Genomic DNA, 23,070 nt, shown 5'->3' with positions numbered 1-23,070 from the left:
AATGATTATTTTAAAAAAATATATAATTTTTTAAAAAAAATTAAATAAATTATTAAAAAATTATTTAAAAAATAAAAAATAATTATTAAAAAATTATAAAACTTTTTAAAAAATAAAAATAAAAAATGGCATTGAGGATAAAAATTATTAAAAAATAATTATAAAATTATTTAAAAAATAAAAATAAAAGCCTAATTATAAAAACAAATTATAAAATTATTTAAAAAATAAAAAACTAATTATTAAAAAGAAATTATAAATTTTTTTAAAAAATAAAAATAAATCTCCCCCACCTACCCCCAGCACCCCAGCCCCCAGCGTATTTTTTTATTAAAAAAAAAAAAATTGGAACCCCTTAATGCTTTTTTGCCTAATTATAAAAGGGCCTTTAGTGTTTAAAAAATAAAAAATTGTTATTAAAAAAAAAAATTGGGGCCCTCAATGCCACTTGACATCTTTTTATTTGTAAATTAGTAAAAAAAATGCTCCTCACGTGCCCCCCACGATGGCATTGCACGTACAGTGCCAGTTAGGCAAAAAAGGCCCAATTGGAGGAACAGGCCTTAGTTTAGGTGTCTAAGTGAATTTTGGGAACAAGTTTGAGTGTCTATCGATGCCTTTGGCCAAAATAATATAAATTTTATAATGTTTGACATGCAATATTTTAAGACAATATAGGTTAAAAGATTTGATTTTTTTTTATTATGTCCCAGTTCTTTATCTCGTTATTTGTATTAGTAATTGTAGTATTATGCTTGTAATTTCTTATATTTGAAGTTTTGTTGATGTTTGTAGTTTCCTCCTAAAAATAGTGTATGCATTATTCAAAAATTTATACATTTTTAAGAAACATAGAAAAATTTCTAATGATTTATTTTTTTAACAAAAAGTTAATGATTTAGAACCCGTTTGGGATTATTGTTATAAAACTGCTTATTTAAGAAGTATTTTTATGAAATAGCTTTTCAGAAAATGCTTTTGAGAAAAGCAATTTATGTATGGTAAATTCATTTGAAAAGTACTTTTGATAAACAGATTGTGTTTGAATAATCTTTTTCAAGAAGTGTTTTTTTTATTCAAATGACCAAAAAAGACATGTATCAATAGACTTTTACTACCAAAATTAATTTATAGAGAAAATTTATTTTAAATATCTATTATAATATTTTTGATTAAAATTTTTTTAATTTAATTGAAAAGCACGTACTCTAAAATTTTCAATCAATATTTATATATATAAATACATTAAAACTATTAATAATGATATATTACTTAAATAATTTAAATATCATTTTAAAATATCAAACAAAAATAAATATAAAAATTATTTCATTATTTATAAAAAAATTAACGACAAAAATAATTAGTCCTTCATAAATCACAAAATTCTCAATGATTTCATCCTTAATTTTATCATGCAATATCTCCATACTAGTAGAAGATCTGTATTGTATTTCTGAAGGTATACCAGAAGGTTCATCTCCTTCTTCATACAGGTGTGCAAACTGTTATAGGCATTATCAAATAAGAAAGACACCTTGTGGGTGCAGTGGATTCACAGCTTCTATATCAAAGGTAAGGAACTAGAGTCAGTGAGCACACCTAAACAAGCATGCTGGCTTGTCAGGAAAATATTTGATGCAAAGCAAGGACTCCCACCTGGCAACCCATTACAACATCTAGCACAGTTTACAGTGGGATCAAATTTTAGTATCAAAAAATTGTACTGCTCAATGCTGCCACAACACCCTAAGGTGGTATGGAGAAACTTGGTGCAATCACTAGGAACCATCCCAAGACATCAGTTCATAATATGGTTGGCTTTACATGGGAGGTTAGCAACAGTTGAAAGACTTGAGAAATGGGGCATAAATGTAAATGTTAGTTGTGTACTCTGTTGTTCAGGAACTAAAGAAACATTTCAGCATTTATTCTTTGAATGCACATACACTAAACACATCTGGAGCACCTTGTTGAAATGGCTGCACATTCATAGGCAAATCCACACCTGAACAGCTGAAATTACATGGTTGGCTACTAGTGTCCACACTTCAAAAGCAAGGTCGCAGGTCCTCATATGTTTGTTTTCTGCTACAGTTTACCAAATCTGGCTGAAAAGGAATGCACCCAGATTCAAAGCCCAATGCAAGAACAACGCACAGTTGATTAAAGATATCTGCCTTCAAGTCCATACAAAAGGCCAACAGCAGAGTAAACGGAAAGATAAACTAGCAAATTTGAATAACTATTCGGTTTAATGTAGTGTAAATTGGAATTGTAATAGGTAGTAAGGACATGAAAAATTGTACTTTAAAAGTTTCTGGTTGGAATAAAAAATTTCTTTCGACCAAAAATAAATATGTCACTTTTCATAAATTATTTATTTAAAATTAAATATTTTAGAAACATTTATAAGTGTTGTCAAAATATTATTTATTCTTGTAATGTGATTCATCTGTCATTTGCTATTATTAATAATAAAAAATAAAAAGTTATATATTCTTCGGATCATCGTCAATGTTGTTTTTAAATTTATTTAAAGAAAATGAGTGAAAATAAAATAATAATATATAAATCATAAATAAAATAAATAATTATGATCTAAATATGAAGTATAAAATATTAAAATCAAACTTTAATCATACTGATAAGATATGTTATATATATATATATATATATATATATATATAGAGAGAGAGAGAGAGAGAGAGAGAGAGAGGGAGAGAGGGATAATTTAATCATGAAAAAAGTAATTTTCTGCTTCTGCTTTCTTTCCAAAAGCAGAAAAAGCACTTTTGCAAGTTTACCAAATACCCTTCTTTTCAAAAAAAGATGTTTTTTCTCAAAATAAGTGTTTTTCTTTGGGAAATAAGTAATTCCAAACAGGCACTTAGTTGTGATATACCTATATATCTTGACAATAATTGAATTAAACAATGATGGCAGGATTACCCGCTGAGTTTAAGCATATCAATAAGCGGAGGAAAAGAAACTTATAAGGATTCCCTTAGCAACAGCAAGCGAACCGGGAACAGCCTAGCTCAAGAAAAGTTATTTTCAACATGAAATAAATTATTGAAATTATCAAAATAAAAATTACAAATTTAAGTAGAAGGCAAAGGGGAAAAAATGAATTACAATAAAAGCAAACACCTAGATTACGGACCAAGAGCAGAAAATATTAATACGTATTGTAAAAAAATTTAAAGCACAATTAGAACTTTTATTTGTATAGTTGGTTTGATTCAGTTTGTTTTAGTTATTTTCTGCTTGAAAACAAAATTCAACCAAATTGGAATTTAGTCAATTTCACAATTAGAACTTTTATTTGTATAGTAGGTTTGATTCAGTTTGTTTTAGTTATTTTTGGCTTGAAAACAAAATCCAACCAAATTGGAATTTAGTCAATTTTTTAAAGGTTTAAAACCAAAATCAAACCTAACCAAATTATGTTTTTCCTGTCATTTGATTAGATTTTCGATTTCACTTAATCTTTTGATTTTTCATAAACACCCCAATTTTGAATATGTAGAACCAATATATTGATTGTCCATAAAAGAAGACAAAATGTGTGCCTTTTATAAGTAAAAACTACTTCAGATGGCTACATTTCGTACCACATGTATATATTTAGCCACGATATTAAATATAATTAAGAAATACACTTTTTAAAACAGAAATAATATATGGACAACAATATTCAGAGAATAACTCATTTAGCAGATCTCCAGAATTAGCATCATAATCTTGATAATTTTTCTTTTCTTTTTTCGCTTAGTCTTGTACAACATTCAGTGCAGTACCCTACTAATTACCATAGAGTGCATTATCCAGTTACAACATTATCAACGCGTCATAGTTTTCTTTTTAAGAGTCAAACGTTATAAATTTTAACCAACATTTTAAGATATATTTTTAGAACCATATTGATATGAGAAAATTGCAAAATTTTAATTTTAATATATTGAATCAATTCAATCTAATTTAACTTCGAAAATTAGTTAAATTGTTTCTTAATAAACAAAACATGATAAGTTAAATTGTTTCTCAATGAACAAAACATGACAAGTAAAAAGTAATGTGGGGTATCTAATATCCAATAAAGGTGGAATACTCAAATAGAACAACAGTTTAGCTGCCATATTTGTTCTTCACTAGCATAAATTTCTCCAATTACAATAAATAATACTAATATGGAGATATTGGACCAAAATCTTTCAACAAATCCTCTTTCATTGTCCTTCAAATAACTTATAATCTCAAGAGACTGGCCTGGTCCCTTAACAAAATCAAGGATCTAACAAAAGACAAACTCAATCGGAAAAAGATCAAGTGAATAATACTTCTCTACCAAAGAACATAAAGAAATGGGAGCAAATGAAAATGTATCGATCAAATTACGAAGTGCATCTCTTCTGATGGAGGTGTTGCAAAATCATGCACTCGTGCTAATGATGGAGGGGAAGCGCAGAAATTTTTGCCTGTTTACATAGCTCCTTGTGCCACCATTACTGCTGTCAGAGCACAAAAGTTGGTTTCATCAACTATAAAATTGATGCCAGTGTGAGTAACTAGAACAAAGCAAAGTTCAGGTGTGCATTAATAAAACGGGTCACGTTTATGGGGATGCGGAGAGTATTTGTCAAAGACTTACTTTAGGCGGATCTTCTGTTTTATGAGGCGCTTCTTCTGCTTTTTTCGAAGGTTCTGCTGCTTTGGGTTCATCAGCTTTCATATTCTCTTCAGCTGTACAAACAGTAGTGTTCGTTACAGTTTTCAAGAATATTAACATTCATTTATTTTATGGACCTATATTTCCACGGATAAGGAAAAGCAGGAATCCAAAGGGCTCTTTTTGGTTTCAAATCTCAATTAGATCATTGTCCAACGCCTACGGAGAATTCAGTTTTAGCAATTCAAAGGTGCAGGTCTGATAAAGACATCAAAGAATTACTACCAAATGTACCATTTAAGTTCTCCTATGGAATCCTAAAACAAACATTTAAATAACTGCTACCTCCGTCTTCGGGCAAATCAGAGGTCCACAGTGTGAGGTTGTCTCTCAATAGCTGCATTATTAAGGTACTGTCTTTGTACGATTCTTCACTCAAAGTGTCCAGCTCTGCTATTGCCTCGTCGAAAGCTTGTTTAGCCAAGTGACAAGCCCTGCCATTTGCAAATTGTCAATCTACATCATCAAGACGACAAGAAAATACAAGAAACGCATTCTGAAGGTGTTTCATTGGTCATGAACTTTACCTTTCCGGGGAATTCATGATCTCATAGTAGAATACAGAGTAGTTCAAAGCAAGACCAAGCCTGATCGGATGTGTTGAAGGCAGATCAGAGTTTGCAGTGGCAGTGGCAGCCTGAAGAAAACAGATAATGGAACTCTCAGATGTGCATCAATTGGATCATAATAAAAAATATCTAAATTATATACTGCGATAAGGTAAAGATTGTAAGATAACTTGCCTCATAGCCCTTCAATGATTGTTCAGAAGCCTCTTTCTTTTCCTGATCAGTCTTGAACTCAGCAAGGTAACGATAATAATCGCCTTTCCTGAATCAGACACACAAAAAGAAAGTCAAATACAGATGGACTATAAAGCAAGGATTGTAATAAACACAGGAGGGAGGTGCCTGGCCTCATTCCTCCTGATGAAATAGAGTTGACAATTTAGATATCAGTATTATAAATCCTACTCAGAACCACGCGTGAAATGGGTACAACCTCGGGCTTTTAGGGATAAGGCCTTTTGGCAAAGCCAAGTCAATTTCGGGTCACCAATCCCAGCAACTGACGAGAAGGCCCTATGGAGTAAAGGGAAGTGTGTATGTTGTCACACTTCCTGCCTTTCAGAGGTGAAAGGTGTTCCTAAATGACATGCCAGAAGCAACAGAGCGACGACCAGGGAACAGGTTCACGAAAGGTCACAAAGAACCTCAAAAATGGATCACAAGTTTGTTATGGACCATTTTGATTTAAAAACAGGTAGAAAGAATTGTTGTTTTTATGCATTTGACTTACATTTTGTAATAAAAGACAGTAGCTTCTCCAGTGGCAGAAGATGGAATTAGATGTTTGTCTATGATTTCAAGAATATCATGGCAAATCTTGGACAACTCTTCTTCTACTTTCTGCCTGTAGCCCTTTATCAGCTTGACATTGTTGTCATTCCCTTTCGACTCTTCTTTCTGCTCTATCGAAGACATAATACGCCATGAAGCCCGTCGAGCTCCAATTACGTTCTTGTAACCAACAGAAAGCAAGTTCCTTTCCTCCACTGTCAGTTCAGCATCCAGTTTTGCAACTTTCTTCATACTCTCAACCATTTCTGATGAAATAATTAGGAATCCGAAGTTATACAATGGAACGCAAAGACATTTATTTCTCTTTTATCATATATTAGTGAGATGAGATGAGAAGTGACATTGGTATAAAACATACCGGTGATGTGAAAATTCTTTACACTATCAGTGCATAACATCCAACTTAACCAAGCAACTTACATGCCCTTTAACCCCCATAAAAGAATAGATCACAGATGATGATTGCACTCATCAGAGTAATCAATGAACAAAGTGCAATATGTTCTAATTGCAAATCCAAGTTGATGATGAATCAAATTCTCATCCAAAAAGGTTTTATCAGGAAAAAGAAGGCTAAAGTGTTTTGCCTTTAAGTTGCTCGGACTCAAGTGTGGGCGTCTGATTCAGGTGCAGATCTGGAGATCAGATTCTCAGCTAAAAATAATTCAAATATCTAATCATTTAAATTACAAGATATTATGTTAAAAACTTACAACACAGAAAATATTAATGAAAAGGAGAATTTCTAAAAAAAATATAAGAAAAAGGACTGGATTAAATAGCTTTGAAACTCATAAACTTTCTTCTTTCTCAAAAACAAGTACAAGTTCTTCACAAAAAAAGCATCACACGAAAACGTTACTCTGGCACAAGTAGATTCATGTGTAAGGGGCAGGCATAGTTTGAGCCAATCCGAAATTCAAACATTTTTGGATAATTAGTTTGGATTTGGATTTTATTTTTAAATAATATGAATTTTGAATTGAACATCGGATTAAGCACAACAGATTTGCGGATACTGAAACCTCGAAAATTTTATACTTTATATTCAGCCATATCTGTATTACATGTGGTCATACTAACAATACTTGAAAAAACAGGAAAAGCTATCACAAAAATATTTTTTATTTAATTTTTTAAACAATCAAAATATTTTCTTTTTTTTTTTTAATCGTAAAACGACCACGAATGATCGTTTTTGCATAGTATTTTAAATTTATTTTTTAATGTAAAGCGACTGTTTTAGAAAAATATTTTATAAATAATTTTTTTAATCAAAAACTGACTACTTTTGGTCGCTTTTAGCTTTAAAAAAGTATAAATATTAATAAAAAGTTTTAAGAAGAATTTTGAAATTGTTATGAAAAATAAAGTAGAGAAGAAAAAGAGTAGAGAGAGAAAGATTATTTCTTATTTCTCTCGACGGATTCTCTAGGTATCAGAGATTAAAAATACAATGAACAAACCCCTCTATTTACGGAAAAATTTCATAAGTAGCAAACTTAAGCTCATAATTAGGAGTTTCATAGCAACTGTTTCATAATTACCTGAAATAGCAACTTGTATTTTGTATTTTATAAAAGTGTTGCTACTAAAATTTCATAGCAACTGTTTCATAATTACCTGAAATAACAACTTGTAGTTTAGATTTTATAAAAGTATTCTGGTAAAATACATATACAACAAGATTTATTGTCCTTCTTTTACTTATCCCATGTGTTTAAAGCAGTAAAAAAAAAAATTCATAAATTATTGTTATTTAAAAAGCGGTAGATTTTTTTTTCATAAATTAATCTTCTTTAAATTATTAGATTCCTTTTTCAAACCAAACTCAAATATGAAGATTATTATCTTCATGATCTTCAAAAATTCAAAATAAAGTACTATTATCGTTTTTTTTCTCTCATTCACTTTTTTTTGTTTTGATTTCTTTTTTCTTTTCTATTTTTTTCTTTCCACTTTATTTTCTCTATTCTATTTCTCTTCTTTTTTTCCTTTTTCCTTTTTTTCTTTTTCTTTTTCATTTTCTTATTTTTTTCCTTTCTCATATTTTTTCTCTTATACCATTTTCGTTTTCTTCTTTTTTTTATTTTTTTCTCTTTTATTTTTACACTTCTATTTATTTTTTGTATTTTTTATTTTGATTTCTTTTTCTTTTGCCATTTTTTCTTTCCACTTTATTTTTTCTCTTCTATTTCTTTTTTTTTCTTTTCATTTTTTTCTTTATTTTTTTTTTTTTTTTTTTTTTTTTTTTTTCCTTTCTCGTATTTTTTTTCTTCCTTTTTTTAATTTTTTTCGCTTTTATTTTTACACTTCTATTTTTTTTCTTTTTCATTTCTTTTTTTTTTTGGATTTTTTATTTTTGTTGTTGTCTTTTTTATTTTTTTTGTGTGTTTTTTTTACTTTTTTATCTCTAACTTTTATTTTTAAAAGACAAATATCTATATCATATATATATATATATATATATATATATATATATATATATATAAACATACAGATCTGCATATATATTTACAGTACAAAACATACATATACACCTGCATATGTATTTATAGAAATACATATCTGACTCATATGTATATATAAAATATAGAACACAAAATCTCTATAACAAAAATGACAACTATATACATATACATATAGGTAACCAAAATACTGAAAATGTATTGTATGAATGTGACCATTTTTGAAGTATTGTATATAAATAATAATATATATCTGGGTAAATGTATAATCAAAAAAAAGATATAATTACATTACAAATAACTAATACATGTGTATTTATGTATATGTACTTGCTAAAAACTCTATGTAAATATATATGTATTTGGTTTCAATAAAAAAAAATATTTTCATGTGTCATGAAAGATATATGTATTGATTTGCATAAAATACATATACAGAGCTAAAAATATGAAAAATACATATAACGATCTATGCATACATATGCAAACCTGTAAAATACATATTCCGAACAGAAAAATACATATGCAAAAACTGAAAAATACAGTTAAAATACATATACAGACCTGTAAATATATAATAAAAAAAATCTTCTATTGATTTGATTTTGATTTAGTTGTTAAAAATTATACTGAAAAATATTTTTTCGAGGGAGTGAAGTAATGAAGTGAAAATAGGAGAGAAGTAAAGTAATGGAGTGAAAATAGGATAGAGGTAAAGTAATGAAGTTAAAATAGGAGAGATGTAAAGTAATGAAGTGAAAATAGGAGAGATGGAGTGAAACACGTCTGTTTCAAATTTATGAACAAAAAAATGCTATGTTTGCTACAAAATGTATTTTTGTAAAAATATTATTATTTATTATAATTATGATCTTAAATTTGTCACTTCCTGTAATTTTTTATTTTTTTATTAGTGCAATAAGTCCAATTTCCAAAGGTCCAATAGAATAGTACCTATGACCCTGCTCAATATAGTATTAAACCAATATAGAATTACACGATGTAGGCGGCATGGTTACCTCGATCTTTATTAATGAGCAAATTATTAGGTGAATGAGGTTGTTAATTATCATGGCCAGTTTAGAGGCTCAAAGTCAAAATTAAAAATCTGAAATATCCAAACCAATAAATTCATAACCGAATTTAAAAAGTCCAATCCAATATCCAATGCGAGCAAATTGGGATTGTTATTTCTTCAATCCGAAAATTCAAACCAAAATTTTCACATCCAATCCGAACGTCCACACCTATTTGATACAGAGTTTAAGAAATTTAGAAAAAAAATTGCGATCTTAAAGAAATCGTGATTTCTGAAATGAAGAAAAGGCAGAAGATAGAAGGGAGTGGAAAGGAAATGAAATGAATTACCATCATAACGTTCAGCTTGTTCAGCGAGCTTAGCCGTGTAAACATGAGTTTCTCTTTCCTTTTCCTTTGACATTTTTCTTTAATAATTAGCCTAAACAATATGGAGTAATGTTGTATTCTTCTTGTGCAAATTACAAACCAAAAGATATTGATGCCAATTAAGAAACTAATTAGAGTAGTACTGCTGGACGAGATGACAATTACTTACAAAGAGGAAATGGATAATAAGGAGGGGATGACAGTTACAACATGGAGAAAGTTATGGGGAGAAGACTATCTCTACCGTTCCATTAATTAGTACTACAACGGGTAAACCGTCACTTCAGCTTAGACTTGACTAACATGTTTACATAAAAGTCCCCTTAATTTGTATACGCCCCTATTAATCGTCACATTTTTTTTGCCTACTTTAAGAAATCATGGTTAAGAAACTAATTTTAATTATTTTATCTGTAACTTTTATAATAAACTACACTTTATTTAAGAATAATACTACTAATAATTTATTTAACCAAGTTTATGAGAAGATCAAAAATATTTATTTTTAAAAAATAAGTTGCTATCAAACTTTTTGAAAGAAATTAAAATAAGTAATTTTGAAGAGTGTAAAACAGTAAAAGTTATTTTTGAGAAGTTTAAAAATAGTTTTTCCACCTTTTTGAAAGATATTTTTGAGAAAATACACAAAACACTTCTTAAAAACTTGATCAAGTACTAATTGATGTCTTACTAAATTGATTGGTCAAACAAACTAATAATTAGGAGCAAATCTTATGAGTGATCTCATTATTCAAAAGTCATTATCTTTTATTTTGTTATAAAAAGTCATTTAACTTCACCTTATCTTTCACAAAAGTAACTTCAATAAAATTTGAATAAAATTATACCTTTAATTTGAGAGGAAATAACAAAAGTACCCCTTGCATTCTTGCGTAGTCTTTGTGTCTTATAACCTTGTAATCCGTGGGTTGTATTATCATATTATAACACCCCATATTTTTGGGCTAATCTTTGAACCGTCGTTCCTACGTGTATAAGTTATAATCCAAATGATTCCCATGTGAATATAAGCTTCATGATCTTTATCCTCGTGTTTGATGTGCTTTCGAGGTGAAAATGTTCATAGGAATCACTTAGAACAAAGTTGAGCTAAGAGCCTTTGATTCGTCTAAAGATTGATATTCGATTCTACGAGGGTCTAATTTGAACGTGTATAACTTTTTATATACGTAGAGTTTTGCAGCTCAATACCCACCAAATTGTAGATAATTGAATTAGCTTTCCAACTATATCAATTTCGCCTTAATCCGATACCCGAGCGAAAAGTTATGACATTTTTTGTGTGAGTCAGTGAGCCGAAATCCGCACATAATACTTAATTTCAGCCCCCAAAAGCATTATACACACTATTATTCATCTTTTCTCTCAAAGAAAAATCCTAGCCACCTTCCAAGAACACCAAATTAATTAACTTCTCTTCAAGAAAAATCAAGAACTCAAATTTTCCAATTCAAGAAAGCTTTCAAGATTGTGTTTCTCCTTCAAAATTAAAGATTTAAGGTATGTGGGAGTTCATCCATGGGTCTCCTTTCACCCATGGAGCCCCAAAACCCTCCTTTCAATTAAAGAATGAAATTTTATTCTTATTATGGAGTTTTGTATGTTCAAGAAAGATTTAGTTTCATGATTTCATACTGTTTTTAATTCAATTCAGTCCATGTGTGATTCCATGCAAGATGTTGAACTCCTCATGCCATGAATTTATGTTTTCCCATGCTTTATTCAAGTGAATTTCATGAAAGACCCTAAATTCATGATTTTTAGCAACATCCCCATATTTCAAATTCATATTTTCCACATGTTTGATGAAATTCTCATATCATGTTCAATCAATTTCAAGATGAATTCCCGAGTTATAAATCTTGTCATGTAACTCTATTGTTCCCTCACGTTTAAGACATTCTTATGTTCAAGCTATAAGCTTTACGTGTTGTGATGAAATGCTCATGTCCTATTTCAAGCGAATTTCATATGAATTCCTAATTCATGATTTTAGTTATGTAATTATGCTATGCTCCCATGTTTAAGATATTTCCATGTCCAAGTTTATGATCCCCATTTTTTTGGTGAATTGTCCCATGTTAAAGTATTAATCTCCATTTGTTTGATGAAATGCCCAAATGAAGGGTTTCTTTAAATAATGCTTACTTATTATGGTCTCAAATGCTCTCATGTGTTCTTATTGTTATTGTTATCGAGTCCTGGGGGTTATGAATGTCTGAAATTTTGTTGTTTACCTAGTTTCTAGTATCTACAGAATGATTTCAGTTATACCATAGAAAATATCATTCAGTCAGTAATATGGTCAGTTATGAATCCGATTAAGTTAGCTCAGTCCGGTTTCAATCCCTGTATTAGTTTATGCTTTAATAATTACCTCAGAATCTGTATGTACTGTTATTTTCAGAATACCATGACCTGAGCTTATCAGTTATTAGTTATCATTGCATACACCAGTTAGTATTTCAGTTTTTTTCAGTTGGGAGTAGGATTCAGCACTGAGCGAACCCAGGGATTGGGGCACTCCTTCTATTTTAAGGTTTGACCCTTAGTAGCAATCCCTGAGTTACAGAACTACGTAGCCAGCGTAGGTTGAGATATCTTTCTGCCAGTTTAGGGTTGACACATATCTCACGAGTACTCTTTCTAGATTAGGGTGACTCTTTAGACCTTCAAGACACTAGTTTAGTAGATCCACATAATTTGTGTTAGTACCCGTGGCATGGTACTGATACCCTTTCAACTAGGGTAACAGGTTGGACCCAAATTAGCTTAGATTGGGATATGTCGGTTAGATGATACCTCCCACTATCTCAGTTACAGTCTCAGTTTAGTATTCATTTCAGAGTTCAGTTTCAGGTTTGCTTGACCATAGCATATAGTTAACAGTTATTCAATTATCAGTATTTCAGTTTGTAGACTATTTCAGAATCATGTTATACGCTTGGTTTTGCATTCTCAAATAATACAGTTTACATGCATTCATATTTGGTCATCTCATGTTGTTCAGTTAGTCCTTGTCTCATATGCATAGTACTCCACAATTTCAGTCCAATTATTCAGACTAAGTATAGTCCAGTCTTCCATGACCAGTATTCAGCTATCAGTCATTCAGTTAACTAGATAAGCTTAGTATATGTCATGTTTGGTTCTGTATGTTTAGGTATTTATGCTTAGTATAATTGTATATTCAGATCCTTAAGTTATGTCAATCTCCATCACATAGTTAAAGAATCAATATTCATATAGTATCCATGTTTTACCATATCCCAGCTTCAGTTCTACTTATATCATTAAAGTAAAGTTTTACAAAAACTAAGTGTAGAGATTCACTATCTTATCAGAGTATGTTTGTCACTCATGCTTTAAGATATTTCAGTTTTCAGTTTATTCTAGCCTATTAGTGAGTCTACTTACACTTAGCATGCATGTTTTAAGATTACATATGAAATTAGTTTTACTTATTGCATTCACCCCTGCATACTCAGTATATTCCAGAAATACTGATCCACATATACATATGTGTGGCTACATTATTTTATAATGTAGGTACTATTTGTAGTCCGTACATCATGATCAGACAGTTGAAGTTTCCAGCCAGCAGGTGATGAGTTCTCTTGTTTCGAGAAGTCCAGACAGTTTTAGTTCATGTACAATTTATTTATTTTTATATGTATTGATTAGTGGTAGTTTGAGGCATATCCCAGCTATCTATAGTCAGTACAATAGAGGCTTTATAGATGTCGATCAGCGTCAGTCATGTAAATTTCAGTTTCTTCCTTCAGTTTTATCAGATTGTAAACTTTATCAGTAATGTATTTATTCAGATTATGCCATGATTATATTTTTTGCACAGCAGAACTTTTTATTTATTTTATTATAATTCAGTTGCTTAACAGTATGTCAGTTCATAGGTTAGCTTGGGATCACTTGTGGTTTCGAGCACCGTATGGCATTCAGGGTGTACTCTCGGGGCGTTACAAACTTGGTATCAGAGCACAGAGTTCAAGTGTCCTAGGGTGTCTATGAAGCCATGTCTAGTAGAGTCTTGTGGAACGGTACGGAGACATCTGTACTTTTCTTCAAGAGGCTACAAGGCATTTACAAAATGTTTCCCTTCTTTTATGTCTCAGATTGTGCTATAGAAAGGTTCTCTACGAAACTCACACAGATTTTTATCTTGCTCTATTCATGCCATCTCTACCTTGTTTTTGAGGTAACATAAACAGTCAAGCTCAACTTTCTATAGATAGAGTTTTCTCAGACAATCCCTACAAACAGTTGTGGGATTGCATGCAGGCTCAAAATATCCCATTAGTTCTGTTATGCTCTGAACTTTGAAAATAGTCATTCTTATTTATGAAACTCCTACATTGAGCTGAAGTTAGATGCGTTTTCAGATTCGTTCTCAGAATCTTTTGATAGCATCTAGAGTTAGAATCATGAACCTAAAAGTTTAGCAGTAGTGGAGTTGGGATAGTGCTATCTGGATTGAGTATGTTATGTATTCATGGGATAGTTGTATGAAGGTAAATCAGTAAGCTTGAAATAGTGTATGCAAGAATTTAAGTTATTGATTCAAAATTTTATGTTGTTGATGTCGGATGTTCAAGTATGATGGTAGTTCTTATGGTTTAGATGTGATGTTAGTAGGCGACGTAAGAAGTTAGTATGGTTCATTGAAAGTTTGGGGATATCCATGTTAAGTGTTAGAATCTAAGTTTGAATCGTTAAAAATTGAGCTAATAGAAAAAAAAAGTTGAAGCTCTAGATGGTGTAAACTCAGAGTAAAGTGATTGCAGTTCAGTTTAGAGTTATTAAAGGGGTCCACAGACTTAAGATGATAGCTTTAGTCTAAGGGGGAGATGATAGAACAGGTGACCAAGTTAGACTCTCAAATTCTAGTAGTAGTGCCAGTATGTGTAGAAAAGCAGTAAAGGAGGATAATTCCCAACCTATTCTTATCTCAGTGCAAAGTTTTTCAGTCATCACGATATCTACTCATGCCTTACATGTCAGCCCTATGATCACAACTCATATTCATGCGCTTTATAGAAAAATCATATACGCTTCCAGTTCCTCGTATAAGGAGTTCCAGTTCACTCAGCAGTACGAATCCTATTCCATGACATCATGAACTCCAAACTCAAGTCATGCAGCTCATAACTCATGTAACCATGCCTTACAGTATGTTCAGTTCCAGTACTCATGTTACACTCCTAATGATCAGCGAAATTTAGTTTATGTCATGTATGCCCTTAGTTTAGTTCTCTTCAATAAATTCATACTTTTGATACCTTATTCCTCAGGCCTCAGTAAAGTGTCAAGTTATGCGTAGTTATTATTTCATGCTTCAGGTCCTTATGTTCTAATCTTTCAGTGACCTCTCTTTAATATTAAGATAGTGATGATGAATAATTGTTTAGATGGGAGAGAGTAAGTGTTCCTTGTTTTCATGATTCGGACTAGTATTACTGTGATATATGTACACTTTGTAAATTCGAATAGGCTTGAACATTGTGAGAAAGATGCTTTTGTGGTTGTTTGCCTAAAGTTCATGTGTGGTTATGAAGATAGGCTTGAATGTCATGTTGGTGTACAAGTGGAAATTATAGCTGAGTATAAGCTTTCAACATAATTCAGTCTGTATAGCCAGTAATTCAGTTTAGCATTCAGACAGGCAAATTCGTATGGTTTTTTCATCTCCCAGCCTAGTCATACTATTCAAAATTTTCATGAATATGGCCATTCCGATAGGTAGTTTGTTCGCATCTATGTAAATTGTTTGTTCGCATCTAGTTATTATTTCATGCTTCAGGTCCTTATGTTCTAATCTTTCAGTGACCTCTCTTTAATATTAAGATAGTGATGATGAATAATTGTTTAGATGGGAGAGAGTAAGTGTTCCTTGTTTTCATGATTCAGACTAGTATTACTGTGTTATATGTACACTTTGTAGATTCGAGTAGGCTTGAACATTGTGAGAAAGATACTTTTGTGGTTGTTTGCCTAAAGTTCATGTGTGGTTATGAAGATAGGCTTGAATGTCATGTTGGTGTACAAGTGGAAATTATAGCTGAGTATAAGCTTTCAATATAATTCAGTCTGTATAGCCAGTAATTCAGTTTAGCATTCAGACAGGCAAGTTCATATGGTTTTTTCATCTCCCAGCCTAGTCATACTATTCAAAATTTTCATGAATATGGCCATTCCGATAGGTAGTTTGTTCGCATCTATGTAAATTGTGAACTAAGTTCAATTCATGCATTATGTTTCAGATCCCAGATATTCAGTCATGATTCAGTCTGTAAGTGCTCCATACATCATCTCAATTTTTTCTTAGTATTTCAACCAAGTTAGTATCATTCAGGGGATGAAATATCCCAAGGGTGAGATGTATTGTAATACCTCGAGTATTCATGTTCTAAAGCTTTCATCTTCTCTTCACGAAATAAGATTCATCTTGAAGTACTGGTTACTCATCAATTGACTCTCTCATTTCTATCTTAGCCTTATAATCATTCTCATGTCATTGCATGTATTCAAGAAATCAGTTCAGTTCATGATATTTAGTTCGTGTATTGTGTTTTAGAATCAGTTATGCAATCATGTTCTAAGTCATGCATGTTTAGAATATGATCTCAGTTAACTCCGTACAGTACTCTCAGTTTAACTAGTTTCATTCAAGGACGAATGTTCCCAAGGGAGAGATAATGTAACACCCCGTATTTTTGGGCTAGTTTTGAACCATTGGTCCTACGTGTATAAGTTATAATCCAAATGATTCACATATGAATATAAGTTTCATGATCTTTATCCTCATGTTTGGTGTGCTTTTGAGGTGAAAAATATTCATAGGAATCACTTAGAACAAAGTTGAGCTAAGAGCCTTTGATTTGTCTAAAAATTGATATTCGATTCTACAAAGGTCTACTTTGAATGTGTATAAATTTTTATATGCGTATAATTTTGTAGCTCAAGACCCACCAAATTGTAGATAATTGAATTAGTTTTCCAACGATACCAATTTCGCCTTAATCTGATATCCGAGAGAAAAGTTATGGCATTTTCCGTGTGAGGCAGTGAACCAACGCTATTGGAACGTGATGCGTCGGTTGTCAACGCGACGCAATGACCAACATGTTACGAAATTGTTTCACACGCCCTATTTCAGTTTCTAAAGGGTCTAGGGGCACTTTGGTGACTTTCCGTCACCCAAATCCGCCCATAACACTTAATTTCAGCCCCCAAAAGCATTATACACACTATTATTCATCTTTTTTCTCAAAGAAAAACCCTAGCCACCTCCCAAGAACACCAAATTAATTATCTTCTCTTCAAGAAAAGTCAAGAACTCAAGTTTACCAATTCAAGAAAGCTTTTAAGATTGTGTTTCTCCTTCAAGACTAAAGCTTTAAGGTATGTGGGAGTTCATCCATGGGTCTCCTTTCACCTATGGAGCCCAAAAACCCTCCTTTCAATTAAAGAATGAAATTTTATTCTTATTATGGAGTTTTGTATGTTCAATCAAGATTTAGTGTCATGATTTCATACTGTTTTTAATTCAATTCAATCCATGTGTGATTCCATGCAAGATGTTGAACTCCTCATGCCATGAATTTAAGTTTCCCCATGCTTTATTCAAGTGAATTCCATGATAGACCCTAAATTCATGATTTTTAGCAACATCGCCGTGTTTTAAATTCATGTTTTCCACATAATTGATGAAATTCTCATATCAAGTTCAATCAATTTCAAGATGAATTCCCAAGTTATAAATTTTACTATGTAACTCTATTGTTCCCTCACGTTTAAGACATTCTTATGTTCAAGCTATGATATTTACATGTTGTGATGAAATGCCCATGTCCTATTTCAAGCAAATTTCATGTGAATTCCTAAATTCATGATTTTAGTTATGTAATCATGCTATGCTCCCATGTGTAAGATATTCTCATGTCCAAGTTCATGATCCCCATATGTTTGGTGAATTACCCAATGTTAAAGTATTAATCTTCATGTATTTGGTGAAATGCCTAAGTGATGGATTTCTTCAAATAATGCTTACTTAATATGGTCTCAAATGCTTTCATGTGTTCTTATTGTTATTGTTATCAAGTCCTGGGGTTATGAATGTCCAAAATTAAGTTGTTTATCTAGTTTCCAGTATCTACAGAATGCTTTCAGTTATACCATAGGAAATATCATTCAGTCAGTAATATGGTCAGTTGTGAGTCCGATTAAGTTAGCTCAGTTCAATTTCAGTCCCAGTATCAGTTTATACATTAATAATTACCTCAGAATTTGTATGCACTGTTATTTTCAGAATACCATGACCTGAGATTATCAGTTATTAGTTATTAGTTATCAGTGCATACTCAATTATTAAAACTAATAAAGTAATTGTCACTGATACTCAATTATTAAAACTTGTGTCACTTACACCTCATTTTCAAACTTTTTTGTCACTGTTAGCTAAATTGCTCAAGTTAGATGACCACTCATAAAACTTGCTCTATTAATTAGTATATATAACTACTTTACGCACCAATATTATTATTGTTCCTCCCCAAAAAGAAAAGGAAATTTGTTAACTTTAGGGTGTGTTCGGTATGAAGGAAAACATTTTACTTTTTCTCATGTTTGTTTGTCTAAAGAATTTGAAAAATATTTTTTATATGAACACAAGTTCCTTCAAAATAAGAAAAATGACTTACCTAATCAAACTAGAAAAAATAAGTTGCAACGTTCATGCACTCTCAAAATCACCCATCCCACCTTTATCCTCCCACCCTTTCCCCCAAAAAAATTTTACCCACCCCAACCCCCGACTCCCCCCCCCAAAAATCTTCCCCCCCCCCCCCCCCCCCCCCCCCCCCCCCCCCCCCCCCCCCCCCCCCCCCAAAAAAAAAAAACTTACCCATCCCCCTAACCCTAACCTCAATTTTTAAAAAATAATATATATTTTTAAAAAAAATTAAAAAAATTATTCTTACTCCACACTCTTTACTATATTCATTCTCATTGTTTTATGTTAAATATATGCAAATATTTCACCCTATTCGTTTCCACTGTTTTATGTTAAATATATGCAAATATTTTTAAAATTATTTTCTATTTGCGTAATGAACACAATAGAATAAGTAAGAAACAACTTGTTTTTCTAAAAAATATTTTCTTGGAAAACATTTTCCTCCATACCAAACACGCTAATGTTTTCTTTAATATTTGAGCAACTTCATCTCACATTGATCAGAATATATTCCTGTTGTGAATACTATTCCAAATGCTCAAAAAGAAAGTTAATTGCATTACAATATATTAAAAAATCACAACCACTAAACACTACAATATATAAAAAAAATCACAACCACTAAACACTATTGATAGAGAGGGTAGAAGGAGATGAGGAGTTAAACCAAAAGGGATGAGGTGTAGTAGATGAAAGGGGATAAGAGGATTCAGATTCTTAACAACAGTTAGCATGCCTTTCTTTATCTCAATACACTGCTATTAACTATTCTTTCCATTCACTTGCTCCACCGAGGCAAATATGTCCACTTGGGGTAGTTTGGAAGAAGGGATAAGAAAAATAATCTCGGAATAAAGTTTGGAATTAACTTTATCTCATGTTTGCTATAAAGTATTATTTAATTCTGAGACTATTTTATTCTACTATTTGTACTAAAATGGTGGCACCATTATCCCATAAAAAAAAAAGGGATAAAATAATTTCATAGAATATCCCACCTCTGTTAGAACATGCACAGCGGAAGAAAAAAATTCTACGGGATCAATATATCTTACATATAATCTAGATAACGTAATCAATACGAAAATCAGAAAACTTACCTCTTGAAGCTTTCACATAGTTCGTTCAACGTTTTGTTTGTCAGGTTTGTCGACTTCTACTACTTTTTGACTTAACTTTTGTAATCAATCTTGTGTGGCCAAGCCGATTTGTACTTAGAAAAAGAATAGTATTCTGGAATAAAACCACCTTTTTTTAAGAAACCCCAACCTCTATTTATTCTCAATTCAACTGAAAAGAGAAGGAGAAGAGGTAAACTATTTTTGGCCTTCATTATAGTCTTAATGACAAAAACGTTTAGGCCTTAATTCCCTCTTAATGCCAAAAATATTTTTGGCTCTTTTAAAGTTGTCATAATGCCAAAATTGGTTTTTAAATTTACTCTTTTTATTCCTTTATAGAAGACCAGTAAATAAAATAATATTATCTCTTCTGTAACTTCTTTTCTTTTTCAAATACAATTAGCTAATCAGGCATAGTAAGGACCGCAGATTTATTAACTGAGGCTTCCATTTACGATATTAATTCGGTAATGAATATCATAGTAAATTATAAATTATTCCACTAAAAATCTATAATTGCACTACTCGATTTAATTTTGAAATCTACCATTACATCTTATTTAACTCCCCATGTTAGAATTACCGACACCAATCAACTAAATTAAATTCTCTAGAAAATTTAACACATTGATTTATTTAATCCTTTATTTATAATGCTTAACTTATTTCACATGACGATATAAAATCTACCTGCAGGATTTTCACGTGAAAACTTATAAGCAATCATAAAGGGGTGTCTTCTATCTCAAGTCTGAGACATGGTTCTATCAACTAATTAATATTTCACTAAGTAATTTGTCATCATCCAACCTATTAGGAATATATTGACTCATAAAAGAGTCTCACCTTTTAATAGATTAAAATAATAAACTAAACCACATAGATCATAATAATTATATCAAGGTTAAGAGTATAAGTACATGTAATAGACTAGAGAAGTTGTTTATTAAAATTCAGAACATAAACAAGCATCTCTAATTGGTCTGTTCAATACATATGAAATGTACTAGCACAAGAAGTTGGAATATTACCACTCTCATAATTAAGATCAAATTATATTTAATCTTGTGCTACAATTATCAAGATGTTTGTCCTATCTCATATTGGATTGTGAATATTAATTTATTATTTATAAGAACCGATAATTTTAATCTTTCGTGCATGAGTTAAAATACTCCATATGCAAAATTGTCTACTATATAAATAAAGGACATACATGTTAACACAATGATCTATTCAAATAAAGATTTTATTAATATAATAAATTGTCTTTACATGAAATGAAAATATAATATTATAACACAAACTATATGGTTAATAGTATATCCTAACAACCTCATGAGCTATCCTTACTTATCTCATGAGTGTAACAAACAACCCCTTGGTTCATAACAATTCCCGAGAAATTTCTCAAGTGTGGGCTTGCGTATAGTAATATGTTATTGAAAAAATTAAAAAAAAAAATTGAACAGGTATATCAAGAGTGAGCCAACCGCTGATGCCAGGACCTTAGATTTCTTATGTTTTTTTTTCTTTCCTTTCTGATTGTACGGTTAGGAAGGAGTACGACTGATCGGTTTTACTTCAAAATGCTCTCGACTTTTGTGGATCAGCTTAAACCTGTTTAGTTATGTGTTGTATATAGTAGTGAGATTTGCTACGAAGTACGACTTTTGTATTTATATTATGTTATTGAATTATTCTCTTGTGTTAGTTCATTTAACTATTTTATGTTTTGAATAGGTGAGGGATTATTGCGTGCTGGTCACAGATATTTAAAATTTTGGATCGTGATTATTATTTAGAGGATAAAAAGATCTTACTTCAACAAAGATTTTGTCAAATATTGTTTCTTTAAAAATAATTTTGAATTATTGACTAGTGAGTCTTATAAAATTTTCTATTTTTTCATTATATGTATATTTTGCTGCAAAATTTTTGAAGACTCTTCATCCTAATTCACACAAAAGATAGGAAACCTTTGAGAGGAAAAGAAAGGGTAATCTACTAGAGACACCTTCTATTCCTTATTGTTTTATGGATACAAAATTTGTATTAACAACAAAAACTTCAAACAACTTATGAAGTATCAAAATAAAGTTTCAATAACTTCAAACACAAGTTCAAACAATTTATGAACTATCAAGAGTTCGAACTATTTTCTTAAAAAAAATAGTAAAACCAATGATTAGAAAGAAATGAGACAAAAAGAATAAGTCTACCAAATTCGCGGTGTGTCCTTAAGGAATTTATTTTCCTCAAGTACCCGAGGTTAATGAAATAAATCTTTTCAGGATAAAATTATTCACTTCAGCAAATAGTGGTTCCTCAAATTTGTTAAACAACAAACTCACTCACACTTGAGTTTTTAGGAAGAAGAAGAAGTTTTTAAATTTAAAATTTCGTACCTTTACCTGAGAAAAAATTCAGGTACTTATAGCCAAAAGATGGTGCTTTAGAAAGGAAGCAGTGGTTCTTGAAAAGACTCAACTTTCTGAAAAATCACCAACTTGTCGATCCTACATGTGGTCGTAGGTTGTTAATTTCAATTTACAAAAAGTTTTCATGACATACATTGGTCCAATTGCATTTATATGGGCACCTGCACGTGCATGTAATCACTTCGTCTTCAAAAAGTGCCTCAAAGGATCGCGTCCCTCCCTGGTGCATCATGACATGCATCCACACATACTCGAGAGCGTCTGCAAATGGAGAATAATTTTTCTATTATTTTTGGATTACAATATCACTAATTTTCAAGTTTCAAAAAAAAATTGTCCAAAAAGATGATCTCTCGATTGATCATTTGTCAAACCAAAGTCATAGTCGAGCCGAGCGAGCAAGCGGCGACAACACTCACTATCCACATGAAGGCATGCTTCTATGTTTAAGCATGAAGAAGTTCCTTTCTCCCACCAATGTAGGAGAACACTTCTTTCATAAAGTGAATACTCATTTTCACTTTCCCTTCATTTTTTTTTATTCATTTTCCATTCACATTTCATCGCTTAGAACCCAACAATCCCCCACATGAATGGGGAATGGCTATTTATCAAAAAAATTTATGAACAAGTGTGTTATTTACAAGCAAAGACTAATTTCATAAGTAGGTTTATCTTTGAACCGTCTAACTTTAATGTACATATAGACAACACAAGTCATACAATCAACCTATTATCATTTATGGTTCTTACGATTATATTCATTT

General features: G+C 31.1%; 1 protein-coding gene across 6 annotated transcripts; it reads right to left on the bottom strand.

Annotated features, from left to right (window-relative positions):
• Window positions 1-4,069: 4,069 nt before the first annotated feature.
• LOC107867397 (14-3-3-like protein GF14 iota) lies at window positions 4,070-10,233 on the bottom strand. Of its 6 annotated transcripts, none has more exons than XM_016713617.2 (7): window positions 9,930-10,233; window positions 6,032-6,338; window positions 5,476-5,563; window positions 5,260-5,369; window positions 5,018-5,166; window positions 4,655-4,746; window positions 4,070-4,511 (listed from the first exon to the last, which is right to left on the bottom strand). In XM_016713617.2, the coding sequence occupies exons 1-7, from the start codon at window positions 10,000-10,002 to the stop codon at window positions 4,509-4,511; spliced, it is 822 nt and encodes a 273-aa protein (XP_016569103.1). In that variant the 5' UTR covers window positions 10,003-10,233; the 3' UTR covers window positions 4,070-4,508. The 6 variants fall into 6 exon arrangements, with proteins under 6 accessions (XP_016569103.1, XP_016569100.1, XP_016569101.1 ...); XM_016713614.2 differs by having other exon boundaries at window positions 4,070-4,571; window positions 9,930-10,191; XM_016713615.2 differs by having other exon boundaries at window positions 4,070-4,544; window positions 9,930-10,191.
• Between the last annotated feature and the right edge of the window lie 12,837 nt (window positions 10,234-23,070).

The sequence above is a fragment of the Capsicum annuum genome, chromosome 1, assembly GCF_002878395.1.
Source record: "Capsicum annuum cultivar UCD-10X-F1 chromosome 1, UCD10Xv1.1, whole genome shotgun sequence".
NCBI lineage: Eukaryota > Viridiplantae > Streptophyta > Magnoliopsida > Solanales > Solanaceae > Capsicum > Capsicum annuum.
This window is presented reverse-complemented; position numbering and strand designations above follow the sequence as displayed.

Coding starts and splice junctions, on each gene's coding strand:
- LOC107867397 (XM_016713614.2), bottom strand. CDS start 10,002: ATGTCAAAGGAAAAGGAAAGAGAAACTCATGTTTACACGGCTAAGCTC. Junction 5,370..5,475: donor AATCATTGAAGGGCTATGAG/GCAAGTTATCTT, acceptor TGTTTTCTTCAG/GCTGCCACTGCCACTGCAAA. Junction 4,572..4,654: donor AAACAGAAGATCCGCCTAAA/GTAAGTCTTTGA, acceptor GCTTTGTTCTAG/TTACTCACACTGGCATCAAT.